Here is a 24,690-nt window from a genome sequence, read left to right as displayed (position 1 = left end):
GGAAAGCCTGGACCTTGTCTATAACTGTTTCAGGAACAACTTTAGTTTTACCCGAACAGACAATCCCAAATAATTTCACAGACAAGCCAGGTCCCTGAACACTGGTGCTGTTCACAACCCGTCCTTTCTCCTGTAGATGTTGCAGCAGTCTAGGAACTACCCCTTCTAAATGGGCAAGAAAATCAGACATGAGCATTATTTCATCAATGTAGTGATACAGCCACACTATTTGAGGCTTCTTCCATGTGGCCAAATCCTGGGCAACAAGTCCATGACAAATGGTGGGACTGTGGAGGTATCCCTGTGGAATGACAGTGAATGTCCACTGCTGGCCTTCCCACATGAAGGCAAACTGTTCCTGAATTTCCTGTGCTATGTCAATAGAGAAGAAAGAAATTAAAAGGTCCACAACATAATGATATGTACCTATCTCATGACTGAGTGTGTCCATAAGGGCTGCTATAGAGGGGACAGCAGCATGCAAAGGGAGTATGACTTTATTCCATTCCCTGTAATCTATAGTCATACTCCAGGAGCTGTCTGTTTTTTCACTGGCCACACCAGGGAATTAAAAGCATTCTGAGTGGGCTTTATCATGCCCACCTTCTCCAACTCCTGTAGAATTTCCCTAATTTCTTTCTGTCCCCCAGGCAATTTATATTGCTTGGTATTTGTCACCCGCCAAGGTCCAGGCAGAGCTACAGGTGGGTGCTTAGCATGTCCCCTCAGAACTGCCTTTACCACACACAACCTCAGTCTGAACTCATCTGCAGTGGTCTGTAACCACAGGCCCTATAGGATATCCACCCCCAAAATATATTCAGGGATGGGAGAAATGTACACAGTATACTCTTTTGGGGCTAAATGCCCTATTCCCAGTGGGATTTGGGCTTTCTTCAGTAACTGCCTTACCCCCATAGCCGTCTATCACAGCAGGGGTTCCAGGAAAACAGGGTTGCCATAAATCAGAGAACATTCAGATCCTGTGTCCACCAGCACCAGAACATGTTTTACATTCACATGGGACCAATGAATTACTAATTCTACATGTTGCCTCTGGTCCCCAACACATCCCCCACAGTTGGGGCCTTGCTTCCTCCCAAATTGAACTGTGATGTCCAATCATCCTCCTGTGGGGGTGAGGGCCCAGGCAAAACCTGAGTACTGTCCCCCAGGAAGTCTTGTAGGGACACAGGCTGGACATGGGCTTTGCCTCTGGCTCTGTGTCCTGGACCTCAGTGGCTGGAAGTGCTGCTCTGGCTTTAATTGGTGCCATAGTTCTAACAAGATTTTATTACTCTGCCCATCAAGTTTTTCTTTCACTACACCAGCCTTTATCAAATCAACCCACATCTGGGTCCTCAACACCTTCACGGGGCCCTTCGAACCTCTCCTTTCAGTTGTAGCCTATACTTCCTTCCATGCTCTTATTGTTTCAACCTCCCCCAGATCTGATAAAGTACTAATATCCTCACTTATGGGTTGTCCTATAAGGAGGGCAAGAATAGTCACTAGGGACCCAAAGAGAGATGGGGGAGCTGTGTGGAGCACCAGATTTCTCATTCCTATGGTGAACAACTCCTCATCGGGGTCCTTGGGGTCCATATTATATATGATATTTTTCATGCCCAGTTCCCACAATACTTGCTGGAGCTCTGCATACATTTTCCAGCTAGTGGGTAAGTATGGTAAATCACCCTGATTAGGCCAAACTGCCCTGATGGCAGCTGTCGGCCAATCCAGAACTGCCTGATTCCCTGAGGAAATGATGGGTACTTTGTAACTGCTGCCAGAGGGAAGGGTGAGTCATCAAGGAAGCTAGTCTACTCCTTTCAGAAGCTGACATAACAGTGTTTTCTACCCCCATATCCCAGAGACCTAAAAGCCATACATACAGAGTTCTGATGGCTTCTGCCAATACCAGATACTCATGTCCACCAGCTCATCCTGGGTATAGGGGCAGAGCATGGAGTGCTCCACAACCTGGGGAGGGTGTGGCTCCTCTCCCTGAGGAGCCTGCAGTTGTTTCATTTTTATTTTTTTAATTACAATTGGGTGAGCCTTTAATACAGGAGAGGCTGGTGCCTCAGGCAGTGGCCTTGCAACAGATTGGCCCTCAGCCTCACCCCTTCATCCTCTCCTGACACCTCCTCTACCATCTCCCAGGCTGAAGGCACTGCTCTTTTCTCCCCCTCTGCCACAGCTTCCTACAAGGTGAATTCTCTGGCTGCCTCCTCCCTCACTGCTGCTAAGGAATCTTCCAGGAGCATGACCATCTTCTCAATAACTGTCTCTCTTCCTTAAGGGTATCCCATAGGTCATTGCTCAGCTCCTCCAAGCAATGCTGAAGTGTGTCTCTCTCCTGAAGAAGTCTCTCTCTCTCCTTGATAACCTTCTTACTCCTCAATAACACTTTCCACTGTCTGAAGTAAAAGAGATCCCACAATCCCAGCTGCTACACGGCCACTCAGGGCCTCTAAGCAGTCTTCTGTTTCATGGAGGGCTAATTCTACAGGTTCTGGTGTCTCCATCCTTCCCCAATTCTGGGGAAGGCCCCACTCCTATAGAAGGTGCTTTACCCTAGACCAATTCCCCATTAGGGGCTCCCCAGTTGGAATCCCCACAGATAGGGGGCTCCTGGGTGAAGCTGCACCCTTTACCACTGCAGCCACCTGGGGCCTCCCCACTATCCACAAGGGGGGTTCTGGACATCTCCCCACCATCTCTAGGGGCAGCCTGCCTAAGGGTCACCCCCATGTAGACAAGATTTCAGGTTCAGAGGTCCTCCTGACTACCACCAGATGTAACTCAGTAGGGAGAAAATCCCGGGCAAATACCTTTGAAACCAAAATCAGTCAAAGGAAGAAATAGTTTATTTCTTATAAGCAGTCGCCCACTTTTGCTCCCCCATGTCTCTCATAACCAGGCTGCAGAAGAAGAGGTCCCCACCCAACCTCTCTGGTCCAGATAAGCCCTCTGCTCACTGTTGTAATTACCTATTCATATGGAGATGGACTACTTCTCTCCACCCTCTGGAAACACCTATCATATGGAGATGCACTAAAGCCAGGCGAGTGATTCTGGAAATATTGCAATTTTACCCATGGTCAGGTTTCCTGAATCTTAGAATTTAGTGAGATTTTATTCTTCACTGAAAAGACTATCAGTTCTTTAAAGTCAGGAAAAACATCCTATATTTTTTGCCTGGTATCTCACAGTGCCAAGTGCATAGAAGGCACTCAGTTAACACTTGTTGTTAATTAATCATTTTAAAATCAAAATTAGAACTTCTGGCTCCAGCCAAAATTAGTAAGTCAACTATAGCCCATCTCTTCCACTGATTACAACTAAAACTTCTGGGCAAAAAGCAATAGTCTATTTTTTTCTCTCCCGCTAACTTTTTAAAAATATTGAGGTAGGTAGAATGGCCTCCCAAAGATGTCCACACACTAATTCCAGGAACCTGTGAATATGTTATATTAAATGGCAAAATGGACAGTGCAGATATAATTAAGGTTATGACTGGAGTCAGAGTCAGAAGAAAGAGAAGTCACAGAGGTTTAAAGTGTGAGACGGACTCATTGTGGCATTTCTGGAAAGAGGTACATGGAAAGCAAAAGAAGGAATACAGGCAACTTCTAGAAGGAAAGAAATGAGGACCTTAGTGCTTCAGACATAAGGAAATATATTTGACCAGCACCTGAATAAATTTGGAATCAGATTCTTTCCCAGATCCTTCAGTAAGGAAGGCAACTCTGCTCAAACCTTGATTTAGGCTTTATGAGGCCTTGAGCAGAGGACCTGGCTGAGCCATGTGACCCATAGCACTGTGAGATAATAAATAAATGTTGTATTAAGATGTTAAGTTAAGTTTGTGGTATTTTGTTCCAGAAGCAGTGGAAAAACATTGCATATTTTGGTATCAGAATTGGGGTGGTTATATAACAAATACTGAGAAGTGTGCAAGTGGGTTTGGAATCAGATAGTAGGTCATGACTGGAAGAATTTTGAGGATCATGATAGAAAAAGTGTATACTGCCTTGAACACACTCAGTAGAAACATGATGTTTCTTGTGCAGGCTCAGAGGGAATAGAGGAGAATTTAAGAGAAATCTTAAATCACTTTAGAGAAAACCTACATCACCATGAAATCTGGACTTGGAGGATACTACTGGTGAAGGCTCAGAAAAAAGTGAGAAACATGTTTTGGAAACTGGAGGAAGGGGGACCCTTGTCATGCATTGGCAGACAGCCTAGTGGAATATGTCTTGCTGTTATACGGAAAGAAGATTGTAAATAAAACTCCTGTTCATTTACATATTTCCAAGCAAAGTGTAAAGGTACAGTCTGGTTTATTCTTGTTGTTTATAGTAGAATGCAAGAAGAGATAAATTACAGGAAGTACTATGAAACAAAAAACAACCAGGCCTTCTTAATTTGGAAAATTCTCAGCCTATTCAGATGCCAAGAGTTCAGCGTACTCAGACAGGGAAAATGTCCTTTGAAGAGATTAAGGGTACAACTCTGATCCTTCCTCAAATCAATCAGGGATCCTCTAAGAATGTTAAGGGTAGTATCCCTTTGACATCCCAGCAGAAGCCAAAAAGAGAGAAGGGATCATGTCAGAAAGATTTGTAGACCTAACTTCTGTCTAATGAGCTGAATCTTTGTGACATCCACAGGAGACCCACAAAGTTCTTGAAATTTTGTATCAGCTGAAACACTGCCAGCTTGGATTGCAAAGGACAGCAATAGAACGAAAAAAGGCTGCTGAATCTCCAAAATGCTGCTGGCAATAAGCAGGCTGATAAAACTGCTCATCTTCTGACACATGCTACCTCTCATAAAAAAAGGAAAGATGACTCAGAGGGTAGAACCAAGAGTTGGAAGAGAAGAGCTTAGAGCATGAAGGGCAAATCGGAGAGCCACAGAAAATTGCTGCTAGATATTGAACCATAAGGAAGTTTGAATGGCTGAATTTCAAAACTGTTTTCTACTGGTGATTCTTTTTTACTGTCCAATATCGTCTTTTGGAAATGGAATGTCTATATCTGTTATCATATGCCTGTGCAACATGTGTATGTTGGGAGCAGATACCTTGTTTCTTTAGTTTCACAGGTCCACAGATGGAGAGGAATTGTGCCCTAAGAATTGAACTCAGTGGATTCTAGCCAGAGCCTGATCCACACCTGATTAAATGATGAGACTTGTGATTATTGAGCTGATGAGATTTATATGAGATTTTTGGATTTGGAGTTGATGCTATAATGGGATGAGAACTTTGAGGACCTTTGGATCAAGTTAACATATTTTTCATTTGGGAGGGACATGAATCTTGGGTCAGATTCATTGGTCAGAGGAAGATTATGGTAGATAAAATGTTCCCCAAATTGTCCACAATCCTAGTATGTTATATTACATGAAAAAGGGAATTTTCAGATACAATTAATGTCAAAAACATTAAGATCAGAGATTACCCTTGATTATCTAATTTGGATGCAGTGTAATAACATGAGTTCTTGAATGCACAGAATTTTTTTCATTTGAAGTCAGAATAATGTAGCATAAGAGAATGTCAGAAAGTTTCAAAGCATGAGGAAGACTCAACTCACTGTTGCAGAAAGGGAAGACATGGAAAGCATGTGTCTTCTAGGAGCAAAGATTTGCCCCAGCTGTCAGTCAGCAAGGAAACAGGGACTTCTGTCTTGCAACCACAATTGGATGCACATATACAAATAAATAAACTGCTCTAACCTGGCAGCAAATTATAATAATTATCACAAGGAATGTAAGTGACCTAGATTCATCCATCAAATCATATCACACCTCATACATAATTAGAAACAAATTTCAATAATATGTTTCTTGAAAGAGACATGCTTTGAGCAAAATAAGGTAAAGACCAAAATATATGAAGAAAAGTAATTAGAAACTACTAGAAACAAGGAACAATTGAGGACAACAAAATTGTAGTGTGATATGTTTAACTCGCCAATCTATAACAGATAACATAAAACAAAAATTGAATAGCATAGAGGAAATTAAATTAAGTAACTAGGATAGAATTAACAGACATGCTTTAAATTCTATAACACACTAGTTGAGATTATACCTCTTTTCAAAACTTTTCTCTTTGTATACAAACATAATATATCAAGTAAGCAAGAAAAGTTGAATAAACTCAATTGTGCAGAAATATCACAGACTATTCTTTGATAACAAAATTTAAAGTGAAATTAATAATATTGACGAAGAATAAATGTTTAGAAACTAAAATGATAAACTCTTACATAATGACTCAGTCACACTCTGTGAGAAATGAGACAAAGCAAGGCTCTTAAGATAGATAAGTTTGAAGGTAAATAAAAAAGGAAATTGAAGAGCTTCATGCCTAAAGATATAGTCAACAATGTATCTAGGCTAGAATGGGAAGGTAGTGAAACCTGGAGGGGCCTGACAGACTGGGAGTATTGGAAGGTATCAAAAGCATGTATGAAGGTTGAAAAGTGGGAAATGAAAAAGTGGAAGAAATGAAACTGTATGAGAATGATACAGGAGAGAATAGTTTTAGAATTCAAGAATTCAGGCCTTGTACTCTTCCAGATGTTTGCAAGGCCTCAGATGTGACCATGAGAGGGATTACAGGTTTGTTGGTGGGAATCTTTGATGGAGTATAAGATAGATATCAGCACTGTGAGGGTAGATTGCTAAGCGAATCATCATCATGATTCCAGATTTGCTAAGAACAAATTTTCTCATGATGACAGGAAAATAAGTGAATAGGAAACTGAGTAAAGTGCCAAATCCCTCCCAGGAGATGGGGAGTGCCCAAGGTATTAGTGTAAAAAAAACTGAGTCTAGGAAAACAGTGGGGCAAAAGTAACAGCTTCAAGGAAGGAGAAGTTAGAGAGCAAAAGTAGTAGGAAAATTGTCCAGAACTTTTAAGGCCTTCAGCTTCATTCTTCTGTAAGTCAAATATCTCCCAGCCCATTTCATCCATCACTTTGGTTTGGAATGCATGTACCTCAAACTCTCCCTGCACTGTCATCTTTCTACATATTCTTTAAGATGAAGTTCATCAGTTAACCACTTCCAAAAAGACCCTGTTATCTTTCTGAGTCTGCATTACATGTCCCTCTTCTGTGCTCATTATCACAATTTACAAACCACAATTTATTATAATAATCAACTTACATGTCTATCTCTTCCACTATGACCATGTTAACATAACTGCTCTATCCCTAGTTCCTAGCAGTGTCTGACACATAGTAAACACTATAAATATGTGTTGAATGAGTGTTCTATTTAGTAAAAATCGGTTTTATTAAGATTTTGATTCACTAACTCTCATGTGAAAATCCAAATATAGAGCAAACATCATCACTATTTCCTTTTTATTTCATAAGCTACATCTCAGTTAGAAGTCAGTGTTCGAGTTTTGACCTAGAACTTTATTAAAACTGAATAATCTCAGATCTACACCCAGAAAGTTTAATTCAGATGGTCAAGCATGGGACTCAGAAGTCAATTTTTCACAAGCATCCTATATGATTCTGATACATGTAGTCCGAGCACCATATTTTAAAAAACATTTCCTTAAATGAAATGCTTGAGATCAGGCTAGGTAATTGATGTATAAAGAATGTCCTGAAAGACATATTTGGTATGACTGTTTTAGCATTTTTCATTTTTCACATGGATGTTGTCACAATTTACAACGATCCAGTCATGTCCAAGTTAGTTTTACAAAAATGTTTCATATGTATCTATCAGTATGAGTGGAGTGGTTCATAGTACAGTATATCACACAAAAAATGTAAAGATGGTTGTAGCCTTAATTCATAACAAAAGTCCAACAACACTAGATTTTGATTTCTTCAACAGCACTATCCAAACATCAGTAGTACAACAGTTACTTTAATAATCAGGAAAATATCATAAATTTTGTTCAACAGTTCACCAACACAATCGTTTGCTTAACTAGAACAAATGAAGGGCTTTTCATTATTTTAGTTCCCTTTTATTATTATGTAATATGTTAGATATATAAAAAGGTAAGGAGGACCATACACAGACACTTCTCACTACCACCCAGCTTAAAATATAAACTGTTAACAAGTACAGTTGACCCTTGAACAACACAGGTGTGAACTGCATAAGTTTACTTATATGTGGATTTTTTTTTCAATAAATGTATTGGAATATTTTTTAAATTTGTGAATTTTCAACAATTTGAGAAAACATTTTGCTTTCTTTATTTTATGAACACAATATATAACACAAACACCATATAAAATATTTGCTAATCAACTCTTTATGTTATCAGTAGGCTATTACTAGTTAAGTTTTCAGGGAGTCAAAATTTATATGTGGATTTTCAATGGCAGGGATGTTGGTGCCCCAACCCCGTGTTGTTCAAGGGTCAACAGTACAGTCATACCCTAGGATGGCACTCTCCAATCAGCTTGCCCTTGTCACACTCAGAAGTAGTCAATATCCTGAATTTGGTGGTTAACTTTCCCATGTACAATTTTCTACTTTTTTCAGAAAGTTGTTTATCTGTAAAAAAAAAGACACGAAAGTGCTTATGATATTTCACTGTTTGCCTACCACAATTTGTTTTTCCCTTCTCCTCTTAATGTTGCAGTTTCTTATTTTACCTTAGAGTTTTAAGTTCTCCAGTTGCAATCTCCCAGATCCAGCATCTTTTAAATGTTCCTAATTTGTCTAGTTTCCTTTTGGTGAACGTGAGAGGCTCAAATTCTTCCCATTTCTACTGCCACCATTAATTTTTCTTAGTTCTTTCTAAATCATAATTATTATGAAGTCTTTTTGACAATTGAGTGTTCAAAGGAGACATGTGAGTTATTTTTCTATACATAGAAGTTGAGATTAATTTTTGTTTGTGGAAACTTTCCAAATCATACATCTGTGCTGATATGCAGAAAGAATGACTCTGTACTTCAAGGTTCAGGGAGGTAAGCAAGTGAAATGTTCTCATGTGCTTGGGAGAAGAACCATAAATATCTATTGAATAGCACTAATGACTACTACACCAAGAAAAGTCCATTAGACTAGTAGGTCGAAACACTATAAAATCGATCAAGTTGTGAAATGATGATATGTCAAATGGGATTCAGGACTTAGGCAACAAGGTAGACAAGTTTTGAGAGCAGACTGGAAAGGAGGCCAATTAGGGTTCAAGTTTACACAGGAGCAGACACATCATCAACAGGTGGATCCCTGTGCTCAATATCTATTTTCCCCACCAGCTTCACTCTCCACCATTTATTTTCTGTCCTGGGAGTCTCACCATTATGGATTACATCAGTGGGTTTCCAAAGGGAGCACTAGGAAGAAATAACAGGGAGGGAGTCAAGTGAGTCCCTAGTAAGTATTTCCCTTGCCCTCTCCTTTTGAGGTCAGTTCAGGCTTCTTGTTTTCTGTAATCTCTCTTGCCAGCAGAGGCTATCTCTACATAAAACACTTGCAGTGGTAGGACTAGGAATGGCTGCCTCACAAACTGAAATTATTCCTCCTTGTGACTCTCCACCTATCAGTGTCTTCAGGATCATAAGAAAGTGTGGAGTGCATGTATGGGAGTGGATTATGAGGATGTTAAACTGAGGTGGATGATAGTGAAGACTCAAAGGACTGAATGCATTGACATAGGTATTCATGTAGGATTCAGCATTTAATATGCTGGATCAAGAACTTGGAAATAGCATTAACAGTCTCCTAGATTGGCTAACTGAATTCTGGACTAAATGATGGCCTACAGTTAATGTGGTAAAAATGCTGGTATTTTCCTGGCATACACTGGAGCAGCGTTTCTCAAAGTAGCCCCTAGACCAGCATCATCAGTTTAACTTAGGAACATGTAAGAATTATAAATTCTTGCGAACCACTCTAGAATTACTTAATCAGAAACTCTTGGCATAGGACCCAGTAATGTGTGGTTTAACAAACCCTCCGGGTGATTCTGATACACACTGATGTTTGAGACCCACTGCACTAGAGGAAAGAAGCCAAAGGCCCAGGTAAATGGGAGTGTTGGAATGGATTCATTATATGTATCTTCTCAACTTTGTAGTGGCTAACTATGTAAGTCAGAGATAACAGGGGGTGTTGTGGTAGATTTGGGTTCCCTAGTATCAATGGGCTCATGGTATACTAGAGGTTAAGTAGTAGTATTTAAATATCAGGACAAGGTGTGTGAAATTTCCAATAAGCCAAGGAATATAATGATAGAGTATTTGGACCCAGAGCAAACTGTGGCAATGGCTAACTGATTACTGAGTCCCTAGAAATTAAATAGATTGTCAGCCTACTAAGTTGCTAGTTGATAATACAGGTGGAGAAATTCCGAATCGAGTTGGAAGCCTAACTTGAGTCAATGGGGATCCATAGCCTCTTCTCCAAATCAACTTTAACTGGATCAAAGCCCTTCAACTGAAGGGCAAACTGTAAACCTTTGAGGAGGAGCTCTGCAATATGGCCACAACCTTACCCCATGAGCCCCCCGCATTCCTCTTCCAGAGAGACCTGCAGCCATTAACCCAAGTAACTGTGCACTGGGGGAAGGAAAATACCCTGAGCTTCTGGGGATTAATAGCTATTTATCTAGACAAAAATACCACTGTAGTCCACTGGTCAGAGCAGGGGCTGGCTTAGTAAAATCAGCACAGAGATAGAGTCTTGGCCCACATTCATTTCACAATACAACCATTTGGAATTTAGACCTATTTCCCTAGTTACAGAGTATATAGTGGAAATACATATATTTAATAACTCGCTGAATTTCACAGTAGCTCCTTGTCTCGTGGAGTTAACTTTAAATACTTTATAGAATTCATTGAGTTGTGAAATGATGATATGTTAACTGGGAGGGCTATTATGGTAGAAAAAGTCAAGTGGGGGTTTCTTCCAAGATAACAAATGAAAAGCCCTGGGAGCATTTGCAGATTAGTGCCACCATCAAAAACTTTAGAGATGCAGGGAAAATGATTCCTATAACACTCCCATTTATGCTTGTTTGGCTGCTGTAAAAGCCAGATGGATCATGGAAAATGATAGTAGATATTGCAAATAATCAGGAGGTCATGCCAATTGCAGCTGTGGTTTCAAATGTTACTGGAGTAAATCAACACAGCCACTGGAATCTAGTGTGCAGCTACTGACCTGTAAAATGCTTTCCTTTACCTTCTAATCAGTGAGGAATATGAGAAACAGTTTACATGTGTATGGCACAGATAATAATATACTATCTGCCCTATCACATCCAGTTGTGAACTCTCCTACTCTTGGTCATAATATGCTCCAAAGGGACTTTGATCATCTTGATATCCCACAGAATATCAACTTGGCCCATTAAAGTGATGATATTATACTAATTGTATGTACTGAGTAGGAAGTAGCAAGCACCTTAGTTCAGTTCTTATCAAACTTCACTGCTAAAGGATCTTTGCTTTTTAGTTTCCAGGTTTAAAACCTTTTCACTTATTTTTTATTCTATCAGATACTTTTGTAAAATATGATAAATATGAATTACTAGAAAAATATTTATGTTATTATATACTGCTAGTATGTCAAATTGCTATATAAAATTTTGAACATTTCTTCAATTTCCATATTTATCTTGTTGCAGAACAATGACAGTTTAGGAACAGACATGAATCCATGGACCATACTTTGAGTAGTACTTCCACAGATGCCTCAGTAAAACATGAATGCCAGAGAGTAGGAGATAAACTATGCAAAAGTTCAGGAGTGCCATATTAGTGAAGCTTCTACAAGCCCAGTGATCTTGGCTATACTGGGATATTTCCTTCCAAAATGAAAGACAAGTTGCTTCACTTTTTATCACTTACCACACACACGCATGAAAATAGGCATAATGCTTGGGGGTCCTCTTTGTACTTAGGAGGTAACATAAACCACATTTGTGCTGCTCTGACAGATCCACTGCTAGTCTGTGAAGTTTCTAATTTTAAGTGAGTTCTGGAAAAGAATCCATCAGTTTCAGGCTGCAGTTCAACATACCTTTCTACTAAGACTTTATGAACCAGAGGTCCCAAACATATGGGAAGTTTCTGTGGCAGAAAGAGATGTTATATGGTACCTTTGGCAAACCCCAATGGGAAGATAATGGCACAGAGCACTTTGATTTAGGAGAAAGGACTTACCCTTCTCCATTCTCCATTTAAAAAGCAGCTCCTGGTTCAAGAATGGATCCTAGAAGAGACTGTATTGTTCATCATGAACTAGTGTTATCTGATATCACACAAGTCGTGAATTTGGATGTGAACAGCAGCATTTCACTATAAAATGGAAGTGGTATAACCTGACCTAAACAGATCCAGAAGGAAATGCAAAAATTATGAGAAGATGATCCAGTAATCATGGCCTTTGGTATTTAACCAAATTGAATTGAAAACATGTCCACACAAAAACTTGCACATGGATATTTATAACAGCTTTATTCATAACTGCCCAAACTTGGAAGCAACCAAGATGTCCTTTAGTAGGTGAATGGATATATAACTGTGGTATTCCAGAGAGTGAAGTATTATTCAGCACTAAAAGGAAATGAGCTGTGTAGCCATAAAAACATATCAAGGAAATTTAAAATGCGTATTACTAAGTAAAAGAAGCCAATCTGCAAAGTCTACGTACTATGATTCCAACTATACGACACTGTGGCAAAGGAAAAACTGTGGAAATGGTAAAAAGATCAGTGGTTGCCAAGGGTTAGGGGGATGGAAGAATAAATAGGCAAAATACAGAGGGGTTTTAGGTCAGTGAAACTATTCTGTGTAATATTATAATGGTGGATACATATTTTATATTATACATTTGTCCCAATGCACAGACTATGTGACATACACACCAAGAGTGTACTCTAATGTAAACTATGTGTGATAAAAATGTGTCAATGTAGGTGCTTCTGTAACAAGTGTACTCCTCTGATGCTGGATATTGATAGTGGGGGAGGCTATGTGTGTGGGCAGGGAAAGGGATATATGTGAACTGTTTGTTCTCTCTGCTCAACTTTGCTGTGAACCTAAAACTGTTCTACAAATTAAGTCTATTGAAAACTGTGAGTAGACATCTCAGAATCTCATGGTAGCTGGTTATACTTTACCACTTTCCCCTCAAACACACCTGTTACCTTGTGAGGAATTCTTTATTAGTAGTTAGTGAAGAAGAAAAAGCATGGACCATTAAGAAGGCATGGCTGTGAAAGTCACTGGTGAAATGAAATTTTTCAGTGTGCAGTCTATTTGGCTGTATGTATGACTGTGCACATACCTGGAAGGACAGATGGTCTGAAGTATGGATCTATATAAGCCAATTCTTGAGCAAAAGCTAACAGGTTGGTTAGGGTTTTGGAAAGATGAGAGCTGGGAAATAAGTGACAAGGAAGTCGTGGGGGAAGGTATTTGGAGAGACCTCATCAAATGAGCTAAGAGCATGAAAAAGTTCATAGCTGATGCAGGTACAGACCAGAGGGCATCCATATCACAGGGGGATCTCAGTAATCAGATGGACAGGATGACTTGTCCTTTTAATTCATCAGACTCTTTCTCTAGTTACCTTGGTGCTCATTCAGTAGATCCATGTACCAAGTATACATGGTGGCAGGGATAGAGGCTGTGCGTAGGTTCAACAATATGGTCTTTCCACTGATTTGGCTACCACTCACTACTTTTGAGTGCCCATCCTGCTCACAGCAGAGGCCAACACTGAGCCCATGATACAGTATCATTTCCAATAGACTAGCAGACTATCTGGTGATAGATGATTACATTGACCTCTCCTCTTATGGAGGAGGCAACACTTTGTCCTTGATGGGATAGACACATATTTTCGGATATGGATTTCCCTTCTGTCTGGAGAGATTATGCTAGCATCATTATTCATGGACTTATAAAATGCCTTTATTGATTGCCATGGCATCCCATAAAGTATTCTCTCTAACCAGGGGATATATCTTATAACAACAGACTCACATTCACAGAATTCACTGGTTTGTGCCTTCCATGGGCTGCTGAAGATTCATTTGTTTTGACAAACACAAGAAAACAACATGTAAGTTCAGGATGCTGTCCTAAAGGATGCAATGCATGCCTCAAAGAAGTGGCCAATAGATTAGCAATTTCTCCCATAGCCAGGAATTAAGTGGTGGCTGAAAGTCACCCTCCCTACTGTTACAGCTCATAATATACTTGGAAGAAGTTTTGCTTGCATACACGCAATCTTGGTCTTCGTGGGCTTGGAAATACTAGTGTACAAGGGAGGAATACTTCCACCAGGTAATAATGTCATGGGTATGACTGATGGGAAGCTTACACCACTTCCTGGTCTTTTATGAGTTCTTCATGCCACTAAACCAAAGAAGAGAGTCACTGTGTTGGACTAGGTAAATTTAGCCAACTTAGCCTCATGAAGAGTTACAAATGAGAAAAATGTAGCACTATGCTTTATGTTCCTTTTTTCTCTTCCCCTATGCTACCTCATTATTTTAATGAATAATGTCAGTAGTGGCTAATATTTTAGGTGGAGTATGATCAAAATTACATCACCCTGCAATGACATGGTGACTTATGTGATTTCACGCAATACCATGCGTGGAGACACGAAATGTTCACTCAATGGATAAGAGTGGATGCTGAGGTGCAAAAGGGGTGGGCAGTGTTGAATATCTTTCACTGCTCCTGCAGCTCTACTCTCCACCCTTCTTCAGTTTGCTCTGTACCACAGGAGATTGACCTTAATGTACTATATTGATGAAATTCCATGATATCTGATTTCCAGGTGGGGTCTACTAATGGAGAACCAGAACAGGACATCAAACAAAAGATAAGGGTGTTTGTTCTCTGTGTCACAGTTCTCGTATCAGCCTGAAATGTCAACTGAGGCTTACTGTGACTATGCTTAGCTCAAGGTAGTCTTCAACACACAACTCTAACCTTCCTAGTTCTAGTCCCTTCAGGCCTAGAAGTAGTAAGAGATTATTGTTACTAGCTCTAGGTTACTGCTCTATTTCATGTGGTTCTCTTACACTCTGCCAACACCATTGTAAATTGCCTTTTTGTAAATAAACCCTTTAAAATTATTATGATTAGATCTCTGAATGATACTATCCTCTGGACAGTGCTCTTGGTACACAGCCTGCTACCTATGGCTGGGTGAGTATGTGAAAATATCTATAAGCAGTTTCTAAAGTGTTTGTTTTAGGAGCATATATGGATAGATATTGGAGGTAATGAAATTTTGTCCTGTTACTTGATTGAAATTGTCTTATAGAATTTGATAAGGATTCATGCAGTATTACAAAAGACATTGGTCTTATAGAAATTGTTCATATGGGATTGTTAGTGAGGTCTAGAACTATACGGCCACCAGGCAAGAGTGGTGACTGCTAAATGGCCATAGTAGATGTTTTAAAAGTTTCAAATTTGGTTGATATTTATTTTTTAAATTTTTATCTTGTTTTTATGTTCTGAAATATTACTGAGATTGTTTTGAGTTATACTAGGTCATGGGTTTTATTCCCTGATTTCCCTCCTGTTCATTTGTGATAGATTTAATGAGGTTTTAACTATGGCTCTTCACTTTCTATTAAGTTTGTTGTACTGGGTAAAATCTTTACCTGAGTAAAGAGGCTATAATAAAGAAAAACATGTTCTTGTGGATTACATCTGACGATCTAGATAAATTAATCCTGTGAAGGTTAAGATAGGGAGTAATGGGATACATCTTAAAAAGAAATTTAGGTAAACTAATTGAATAAAGATTAGAATGTGGGAAGGATGTGTTGAAACTGAGATATATTGATAACTAAATAAATATAAGTTATTTTGTTTTGGGGCACTAAAGACAAAGAGAGAATTACAATTATCTCTATAAAAGGAGAGATCCTGTATCATGGAGAGAATACAGAAGAAAATTAAGTCTTAACAGATAGAGGGAATTTATTTTACTATTTTCACTTTGATGATAGATTGATGTAGATACATACATATGTAAGACAAGGGAGTATTAAGAATTGGGGCAGTGGAGTGTGATGCTGGAATGCAATGGATATCTGTTGCTTTTGAAATGGAGTGGTTGGAAAGCTGGAGAATTTTAAAGGCTATTTTCCATGCATTAGCTCATTTAACTGTAGGGCTGGTTTGAGGCAGTCTGTTTCCAAGGTCTGCACACTTCATCTCCACACTGCTCTGCCTCTAAATTTGGCATTAAGTTTTTTTCTCCTAAGTTTGCAAGTTAAGTTTACAGAAGAAGCTGCAATATGGACTAATAAAAACCAAATAACTTATTCTTTAGGAGTATAGTTGATATGCAGTCTTATATTGGTTTCAAGTATACAACACAGTAGTTCAGCAGTTACCCATATTATTAAATCCTCACCCCCAATAGTATGGTAACTATCTGTAAACGTAGGAAGATGTTACAGATTCAATGGCTATATCCTCCATGCTGTACTACCATCCTCATGACTAACATATACTATGATTGAGAGTTTTGGTGTTCCTTTACCCCCACCCACACCCCCCAACTCCTCCCCCATGTTAACCACCAGTCACTTCCCAGTATCTGAGTCTACTGCTATTTTGTTCATTTTGTTTTGTTTTGCAGAACCAAATGACATATCAAACTCCTGTCTCATAACATTTAATATCAACTAAATAATAACTATACTTAGGTAACATGACTGGCAGCAACAATCTGGCCTACGTTCTGAGTTGGGATGGGAGGGAGGTAGTATGGCTATCAATGGACAGCTGCAATTGTATGTGTATAGAAAAAGCTTAGTAATACCCATATGAAAAGGAATTTCCAAATCCAGAGACCAAGAAGTATATACTTATTTTAAACATATGCAACAACAATCCTGCCATGAGGTTAGAGAGGAGATAATACATAGTTCTTTTGTTTAGCAGTAGTCCTTGAGAGAATGTGGAGAGGGGTCCTTGGGCAATTCTATGAATTTGAATCTTCCAGGTCGATACATTACTATCAAAGGAATGGGAATGGGCAACAGGTGCAAAACTCTTAACTTTTAATATAAACTACAGGCATACTCGTTTTATTGTGATTCACCTTTTGCATTTTGCAGATACTGTATTTTTTACAGATTGAAGATTTGTGGCAAACCTGCGATGAGCCAGTCTATAAGAACCATTTTTCCAACATTTCCTCACTTTGTGTCTCTGTGTCACATTTTGGTAATTCTTTCAGTATTTCAAACTTTTTCATTATTATTATATTTATTTTGGTGATCTGTGATCAGTGACTACAACTCTCCGAAAGCTCAGATGATGATTAGCATTTTTTAGCAATATTTTAAAATTAAGGAATATACGTTGTTTTTTAGACATAATTCTATTGCACACTTAATAGATTACCATAGAGTGTGAACATAAGTTTTATATATACTGGGAAACAAAAAAATTCATTTGACTGGCTTTATTGGAATATTTGCTTTATTGCAGTGGTCTAGAACCAAACCTGCAATATCTCCAAGGTATTCCTGTGAAAGATCTGGAGGTGCCCTTAAGAATGATTTCTGTAAAACAGGTTTTTTTGTGATAACACTACATAGTCAGACCCCTTAAGTAAAATAAATTAAAAACATGAAAGCTTTTCTGAATTGTCATCATTATTGACTAAAGCTCTTTGATACAATTGCACAGTCTAAAGCTATCAAGGGATAGTCTGACTGGTGGGAACACCTCATAGCCTGCAGGCCTGTCACACAGTAGGATGTACAAACAGACTATCCAGGTTGTTCTCCTTGTGTTCTCCTTGTGTGGAGAAAAACCTGGTTTTAAAAGGTCATCTTTTCACTCAGTCTTTTTGGTATTATTGCTAAAAATATTTTATCAAGATTTTTTGGGAAACAATATCCATGCAAATATTTGATGATGTAATATAACCATTTTAAGGGATACAGATGGTTATTTTGTTAATATTATTTCTATTTATATTTAATAAGTTTACATAGAACTATAGCATTTTGAATTCTAAGCAGAATATAATTCTATAAACTTCATATCAGCTCAAATACAAGGAAAAAATTAAAGATTTACTTTTCCCCACATGGGCAACAAGATGCTAAAAAGAGCTAAAAATAAGATCATTTATAATGACAATGTTATTAATAATGATAATCATTTAATTTTGGTAAAGAGCTTCTGGGACTAGACATCTGAAAACACCATATATAGTTTCTGATTGTACCATTCAAGGAAGCTTATTAGATGGAATATTAGCACATTCATGATCTCCTTAAAACAGTTCTAACTCTTGCCAAGTTTCTGGCACAAAATCATGCCATCACAAAAACTGACCTTCTTTTCCCCTTATGAATCCTTATTTTAACATTTTTACATCTAGATAACATAATCCCTCGAATACTTTGCAGTATAATCAATAATTTTAAAGCAGTGCAAGTCAGATTAAGGATGCCCAGAATATCTAAGTATTAAAGGTAGTGTTTTCTCCTGATTCTAGCAGAACTTTGGTAAGATGCACTAGATTTTCTTCATTTGATCTTGGTATAAACATTCTTGATACAGGCTACAAGAATGGATGAACCTTGAAAATATTATGCTAAGTGAAAGAAGCCAGCCACAAAAGACCATATATTGTGTAATTTCAGTTACATGAAATGTCCAGAACAGGGACATCTATTGAGGCAGAAAGTATGTTAGTATTTGCTTAGGGATGGGGAGGCTGAGGGGTGGTAGAGAGGATAGTATATGGAGCTTCCTTTTGAGGTGATTAAAATGTCCTAACATTGATTGTAATCCTGCTTACATATACCCATGAGTACTAAAAAAACACTGAATTGTATACTTTTAAAAGGTGATTCACACTGCATATGAATTATAGCTCAAAAAAGCTGTTTAAGAAAGTGAGGCAGGGAGCTCATACATAGCATTGGTACATTGCATTAATTCAAATTCTCCTTTCTCTCAGGGCCTGACCAACTAATTCAATTTAATGAAAATCATGAGGTCCCAATCATATGAAAACACTGTGTACCACCACTGCAAAAGATAAATGATGAAACAGCCTTCAGCTTCAAGGTTTACAAAGCAGTAGGGAGGATGATGTGTAATAATGATGAGAATAGTGATGACAGGAGGAAGAAAAATTAGAAATATTTATTGAGCCTTTACTACATACCAAGAACTAATCAGTGCTTTAAATGTTATTTTGTCTTATTCTCATAACAATATGAGAAAAAGATACTATTATTTTTCTTATTTTGTATCTGAGGACATTGAGGCACATAAAGGTGAACTAACTTATTTAGGGTCACCTATCAAGAAATGGCAGAGTGAGAATTTCAACTAGTGCTTGGACAGGAGCCAGTGCTCTTAACAACCAGAGTCCTTAGGTAAGTATGAAAGCATCAAGACAGAGCCATTTGAAGAAATAACATATCTTGTTTGCAGCTCAGGAAGATCTAGGAAAGTCAGTTCAGCTCTTAAGTATGCAGGTATGTTTGAATGTTTGACTATGATTTTCTTGAGTCATGAAGTAGCTAAAAACCTACATCACAGATTAAATATTTCTGTTCTTGTAAAATAGTCAGTCACAATACCAAAAGTACAACTTTCTCAAGATAAATTTATTATAAACAAAAGAACTATCACAAGATATAAAACCAGAAGCCCCAAATTTATTCATTCTCCTTATGTCCAATCTAATCCTTTATCATCAGTCTGAAATACTTAAATTCTTCTTTTTGTGCTCTCAGTTACATTCCTAATCTAGATTTTATTGATTTTCCCCCTCTCCCATCTACTTTATTATTGACTTTCTCACTGCTTCCCTTCCCCCAGTCAAAGTTAGTTGAATGTTATGGCTAAAGCTGTTCTTAAGAATCACATAAAGCAAATCACTAATAACAACTTTAGTGCTTTCCACATAAGTGATAAATTACTTTCCTTTCAATCTGGAGGCTAAATATTAAACATTCACCTAATTCTATTTAGTCTAGCATCCTCTACATATTTCCATATCACTTTTCTCTACCATACTGTGTATACTTACATCTACAGAAGAGCATTCCTCTTCTTTATCAAGTCCCTATGAATGCTTTTTAAATTTCCTCCCTAAATCTTTTACTGGAAGATCATTTTGCATATAATCAGAGGAATGATGAAGCAGTTTTACTTCTTAAGACAGTCAGCATTGCTGATAAGCATGAAATATTATGCTAGACCAACCTGTCCCTCAGTCATTACATAAAAACCAATGCAAATAAAAAAACATTTCCTACTACTATGTCATAAGAGATCCCCTCTGAATCAATTGCAGACTTCAGGAAGATGTGACAGAAGATGTGTGAGTTATTTTATGTAAATAATGAGATATACATTCTAGAGTCCTATGTTATTAGTAGATTAGGTTAGCTGATGCTGCAATAATAAAAAGCACCCAAAATCTCAGTGGCTTAACATGTAACAGTTTATTTCTTATTCTCAAAGTTTCACTGCAAGTCCACCAACTCTCTAGGGCAGGGCCCTTACAAATAGTGATTTAGAGATCCAGGTTGCATTCACCTTACAGGTATGCCATTTGAAGCCCAATCTTTCAGTTTGCCATGGCAGGCAGAGAAAGCTGCACTGTCACACAGGATTGCTTACTGCTCCGGTATGGAAATGATACATCAGTTCTGTATATAATCTCTCTGCAATCCCTATTCTAGAAGTAGTCAAATGTCATTGCCTAACTACCAGAGGCTGGGAAATGAATGGGAGCACATAGATACCCAAAAAGCTGTTAATGTCTTTGCCACATTCTACAAATAATATAAGCTTTTGTCATATTTTAATGAAAAACAATTTTGAAAAACTCTATATGGATACAAAATATACCTTAAATACAATAGCTTTTATCAGCATATAGATATACTTTAAGGAAACAGCTGAAGTTATGAAGCTTCAAAGTGATAAAACACGGCATTACATTTGTAATGTTCCAAGAACCTTACTGAGAGATTGATATTTCCACAGTGAAAATTTGGGGAGCCAATGTTATTTATATACTAGATGTTTTCTATTTTTACAGTAATTTTGCTTGTGATTCAAGGACACTGACATGAAAACAGCTATTTAAAAAAATAGCTATTGATTATCCCATCATGCCAAAATATTTTGTACATGACATTACAATTAACACATCTTCTGTAACAGGTGTTTTTCTGAGACATCAATTTATAATTCATATTACTCTGATATATAAAAATGTAAAGTAAAAATAATTTTCAACTCCTTTCAGCATTAGTGATAAATGTGAATCAGCAACAGACATGAGGCACCAAATCTTAATAAAATATGACACAAGAAAACCAATGATGTCAGTATCTCCTAAATTTAACTCCTATTTGAATTTAATGTTAATGCTTAAGACAAAAAACTTTTAAACAGGATACTTACTAAGATTTTGGCAGTAGTTTTATGTAACAAGACAAACAGCATACTAGAGGTCTGGCACTCAACTTGCTTACTGTAAACCAGCTTCAATATGAAGGCATTAAATATTTTTTACAAACCTTCTTTTTACAGGCTAAATATTTTGGCAAGTGTGCAGTTAAACACAGTAATTAAATTAATATAGTAAGATTAAGAAATTACAAACTTGAAATTTGTATCCTAAGCATAAATCATATAAAAAAAGGATTACTGGTTATATAGAATATCTATGGATAATCAAAACTCAATAGTACAAAACATGCAAAATATTTCAGAATCTTTATTAATCAAAAAATACCAGGGTCTATTTAAAATGATTTCCCTCCAAAGGGTATCAAAGTTATTTCAAATCATGTAACACTCTAACACTAAATATTATTCAGTACTGTTAAAGTGGAGGTAAATTTCATAGAATTGGGGGCTTACTTATACTGTAAATTGCTGTCTTTCTTACTTCCTTGAAGCAGCACATAACAACATTCCAGATTTTCACTAAGTAAGAAAAGAATGGCTGCTGCACTGGCAAAAATAGGATGTGTAAGGATTAAAGGCACACTATTCAGCTAGCCAAAGTTATAGCAAACTCTTTCCACCCCCACAAGCCCTTTCCCCACATAAACAAAAGTTTATTTAGGAGAGAAGTAAAATAAACTAAACTTATCTTCAAAGGTAAGGATTCTGAGACATCAGTGTTAAGTCCATGCTTCAAAACTGTCAACAGCAGTTGTCTGGATATTTCTGATTATATTTTAAAGATGTATCCAAATTAGATAGTTTTAACATTAGGTATCTTTTTGTCAAAATTATTGTCTAAAACATTTTACTTAAACTCCAAATTTTTTAACCACTAGTATGACAACAAGTTTTTAGCTCTCAGAGGAATTAACCACTGGAAGGAAGGAAAAACACACAAACAAAATCCTATGTCTAAGCTGCAGGCAACAATTATGGCCCTTTATGGCACAGTGGCATTTAACTGGCAACTCAAAGTCAAAGAATAATTCTATTAACACAGGGAAACTCATGCATTTTGGTAAATATGCCCTAACATTCACAGTTGAAGTTTCCTTTAGACCTTGTTTTTTTAAATACGGAAATCTTGCTTTAATTTTTTGATGTTATCCTGACTTATGACTTCAACTCAATTTCTTTTTCTTTTTCTTACTATGTTTCTTGTGCTGTTTCTTCTTTTTCTTCTTTGTTTTTTCTCGCTCTTCACATCTTCTCTTCTTCTTTGCTTGCACCTCCTCTTCGTAATCTGATTCTGATGAGGACTCTGAAGATAAAAGTTTATCCTCAGGATAAGTTTTCTTTCTTTTTTTGCTGAGACTTCTAATATACTTTTCTTTCTCTGTCTCATCCTTTGACTTCTTTTTCTTTTTCACAGACTCCTTGCTCTCTGATTCAGATTCATAGGTAGAGCTTTCTGTTGATTTGCACGAACGGTTCTTCTTTTTCTTTCTCTTTTTTCCTTGTTTCTTTTCTTCATCCTCAGAATCTGATGAACTGCTTGAAGAATCAGAGCTTGAGGAAGATGATGAAGACCGACAAGATTTCTTCTTTTTCTTTTTCTTTCTTCCTCTTTTTTTGGATGAGCTGTCATTTCCACTTAATAATTTCTCTCTGCTTTTTTCTAACTCTTTCTTCCAATTCTCATTCATTTTTTCTTCAAATTCAGCTAATGCCTTGGAGCCTTTCTTTTTATTTTCTAATTGTTTTTTCACTTCTTCCCAGGTGGGCCTTGGTCGATTTAGATAATCTTGTATTGTTGGGCCTGCAGATTGACTTGGGCCCCTCCATCTGGCCATAGCTATAGGATTCATATAGGCCACCCGATTATCCCGCTTCCCCATGGTGGCTGGTGGTTCCCAGAGCAGGCTCTCAGTTGCTAAAGAGAATAAGGATATACACTCTCCTTAAATTCTTCATCTGCAGGTATATCAAGCAGGGTACATTCTGTGAAAGAAGCAGATGGAATGATTATAAAACATCTTTAATATAAGATGAAATAAACCATAAGCTTAATTTACTACCACAAAGTACAGTAGAAATTTCCAAAATCCTAGACTTCAGAAACAAAGAACATACAACTGACCCTTAAAGTGTTTTATATACTTGACTGTTACCTAAAACTTTTAGTAAATGTTTCCTTTTATATTGTATGATGTCTTTTTCCTTTTTTTCATTCTGCCTTAAATATATATAAAGAAAGAAATTTCGATAGCTAAATTCTATAATGGACAGACATTTTCCAACTTAAAAAAATACAGCACAATCTATTCGATTCTTTAATAGAAAGCTAGGAGTCATCCCTGAAAAATCCTTCTCTTTCAACTCTCACATCCAATCCATTACTAAATTCTGTTGTTTAAACCTCCACATTAGGTGTCATATCCATTCACTTCTCTCCAAATACATTGTCATCAACTTAGTCTAGGTACTATCATCTTTCACTTGGATTATTTATTTCTAGTATCTTTTAAGAGTTTAATATCTGCCAGGGATGGCTTAGTGTTCTTTTTTTTTGATATCGTGAATGTACAATTACATGAATATTATGGTTGCTGACTCCCACTATTATCAAGTCCCCCCCACATACACCATTACAGTCACTGTCCATCAGAGTAGAAAGATGCTATAGAATCATTACTTGTCTTCCTAGGTCCCCAACCCCCTACATTATGTGCGCTAATCGTAAAGCCCCATTTTTCCCCTTATCCTGCCCTTCCCACCCATCCTCCCCAGTCCCTTTCCCTTTGGTAACTGTTAATCCATTCTTGGGTTCTGTGAGTCTGCTGCTGTTTTGCTCCTTAAGTTTTTTCTTTGTTGTTATACTCCACAGATGAGTGAAATAATTTGACACTTGTCTTTCTCCACCTGGCTTATTTCACTGAGCATAATACCCTCTAGCTCCATCCATATTGTTGCAAATGGTAGGAATTGTTTTCTTCTTATGGATGAAGAATATTCAATTGTGTATATGTACCACATCTTCTTTATCCATTCATCTACTGATGGACACCTAGGTTGCTTCCATTTCTTGGCTATTGTAAATAGTGCCGTGATAAACATAGGGGTGCATATGTCTTTTTCAAACCGGGCTGCTGCATTCTTAGGGTAAATTCCTAAGAGTGGAATTCCTGGGTCAAATGGTATTTCTATTTTGAGTTTTTTGAGGAACTTCCATACTGCT

At 37.6% G+C, this 24,690-nt stretch overlaps 1 protein-coding gene across 9 annotated transcripts in view; it reads right to left on the bottom strand.

Moving 5' to 3' along the window:
• Positions 1-20,468: 20,468 nt before the first annotated feature.
• Positions 20,469-24,690, bottom strand: part of FAM133A (family with sequence similarity 133 member A) — a 55,373-nt gene continuing 51,151 nt past the window's right edge. For all 9 annotated transcript variants that reach the window (XM_036919623.2, XM_036919622.2, XM_036919618.2 and 6 more), the window contains one exon: positions 20,469-23,453. In XM_036919623.2, the coding sequence (XP_036775518.2) occupies positions 22,634-23,350 (717 nt within the window). In that variant the 5' untranslated portion in view covers positions 23,351-23,453 and the 3' untranslated portion in view covers positions 20,469-22,633. The remainder of the gene's footprint in view (positions 23,454-24,690) is intronic.

This window comes from Manis pentadactyla, chromosome X (assembly GCF_030020395.1).
Source record: "Manis pentadactyla isolate mManPen7 chromosome X, mManPen7.hap1, whole genome shotgun sequence".
Lineage (NCBI taxonomy): Eukaryota > Metazoa > Chordata > Mammalia > Pholidota > Manidae > Manis > Manis pentadactyla.
Note: the sequence above shows the minus strand (reverse complement) of the source record. Positions and strands in the feature narration are given on the sequence as shown.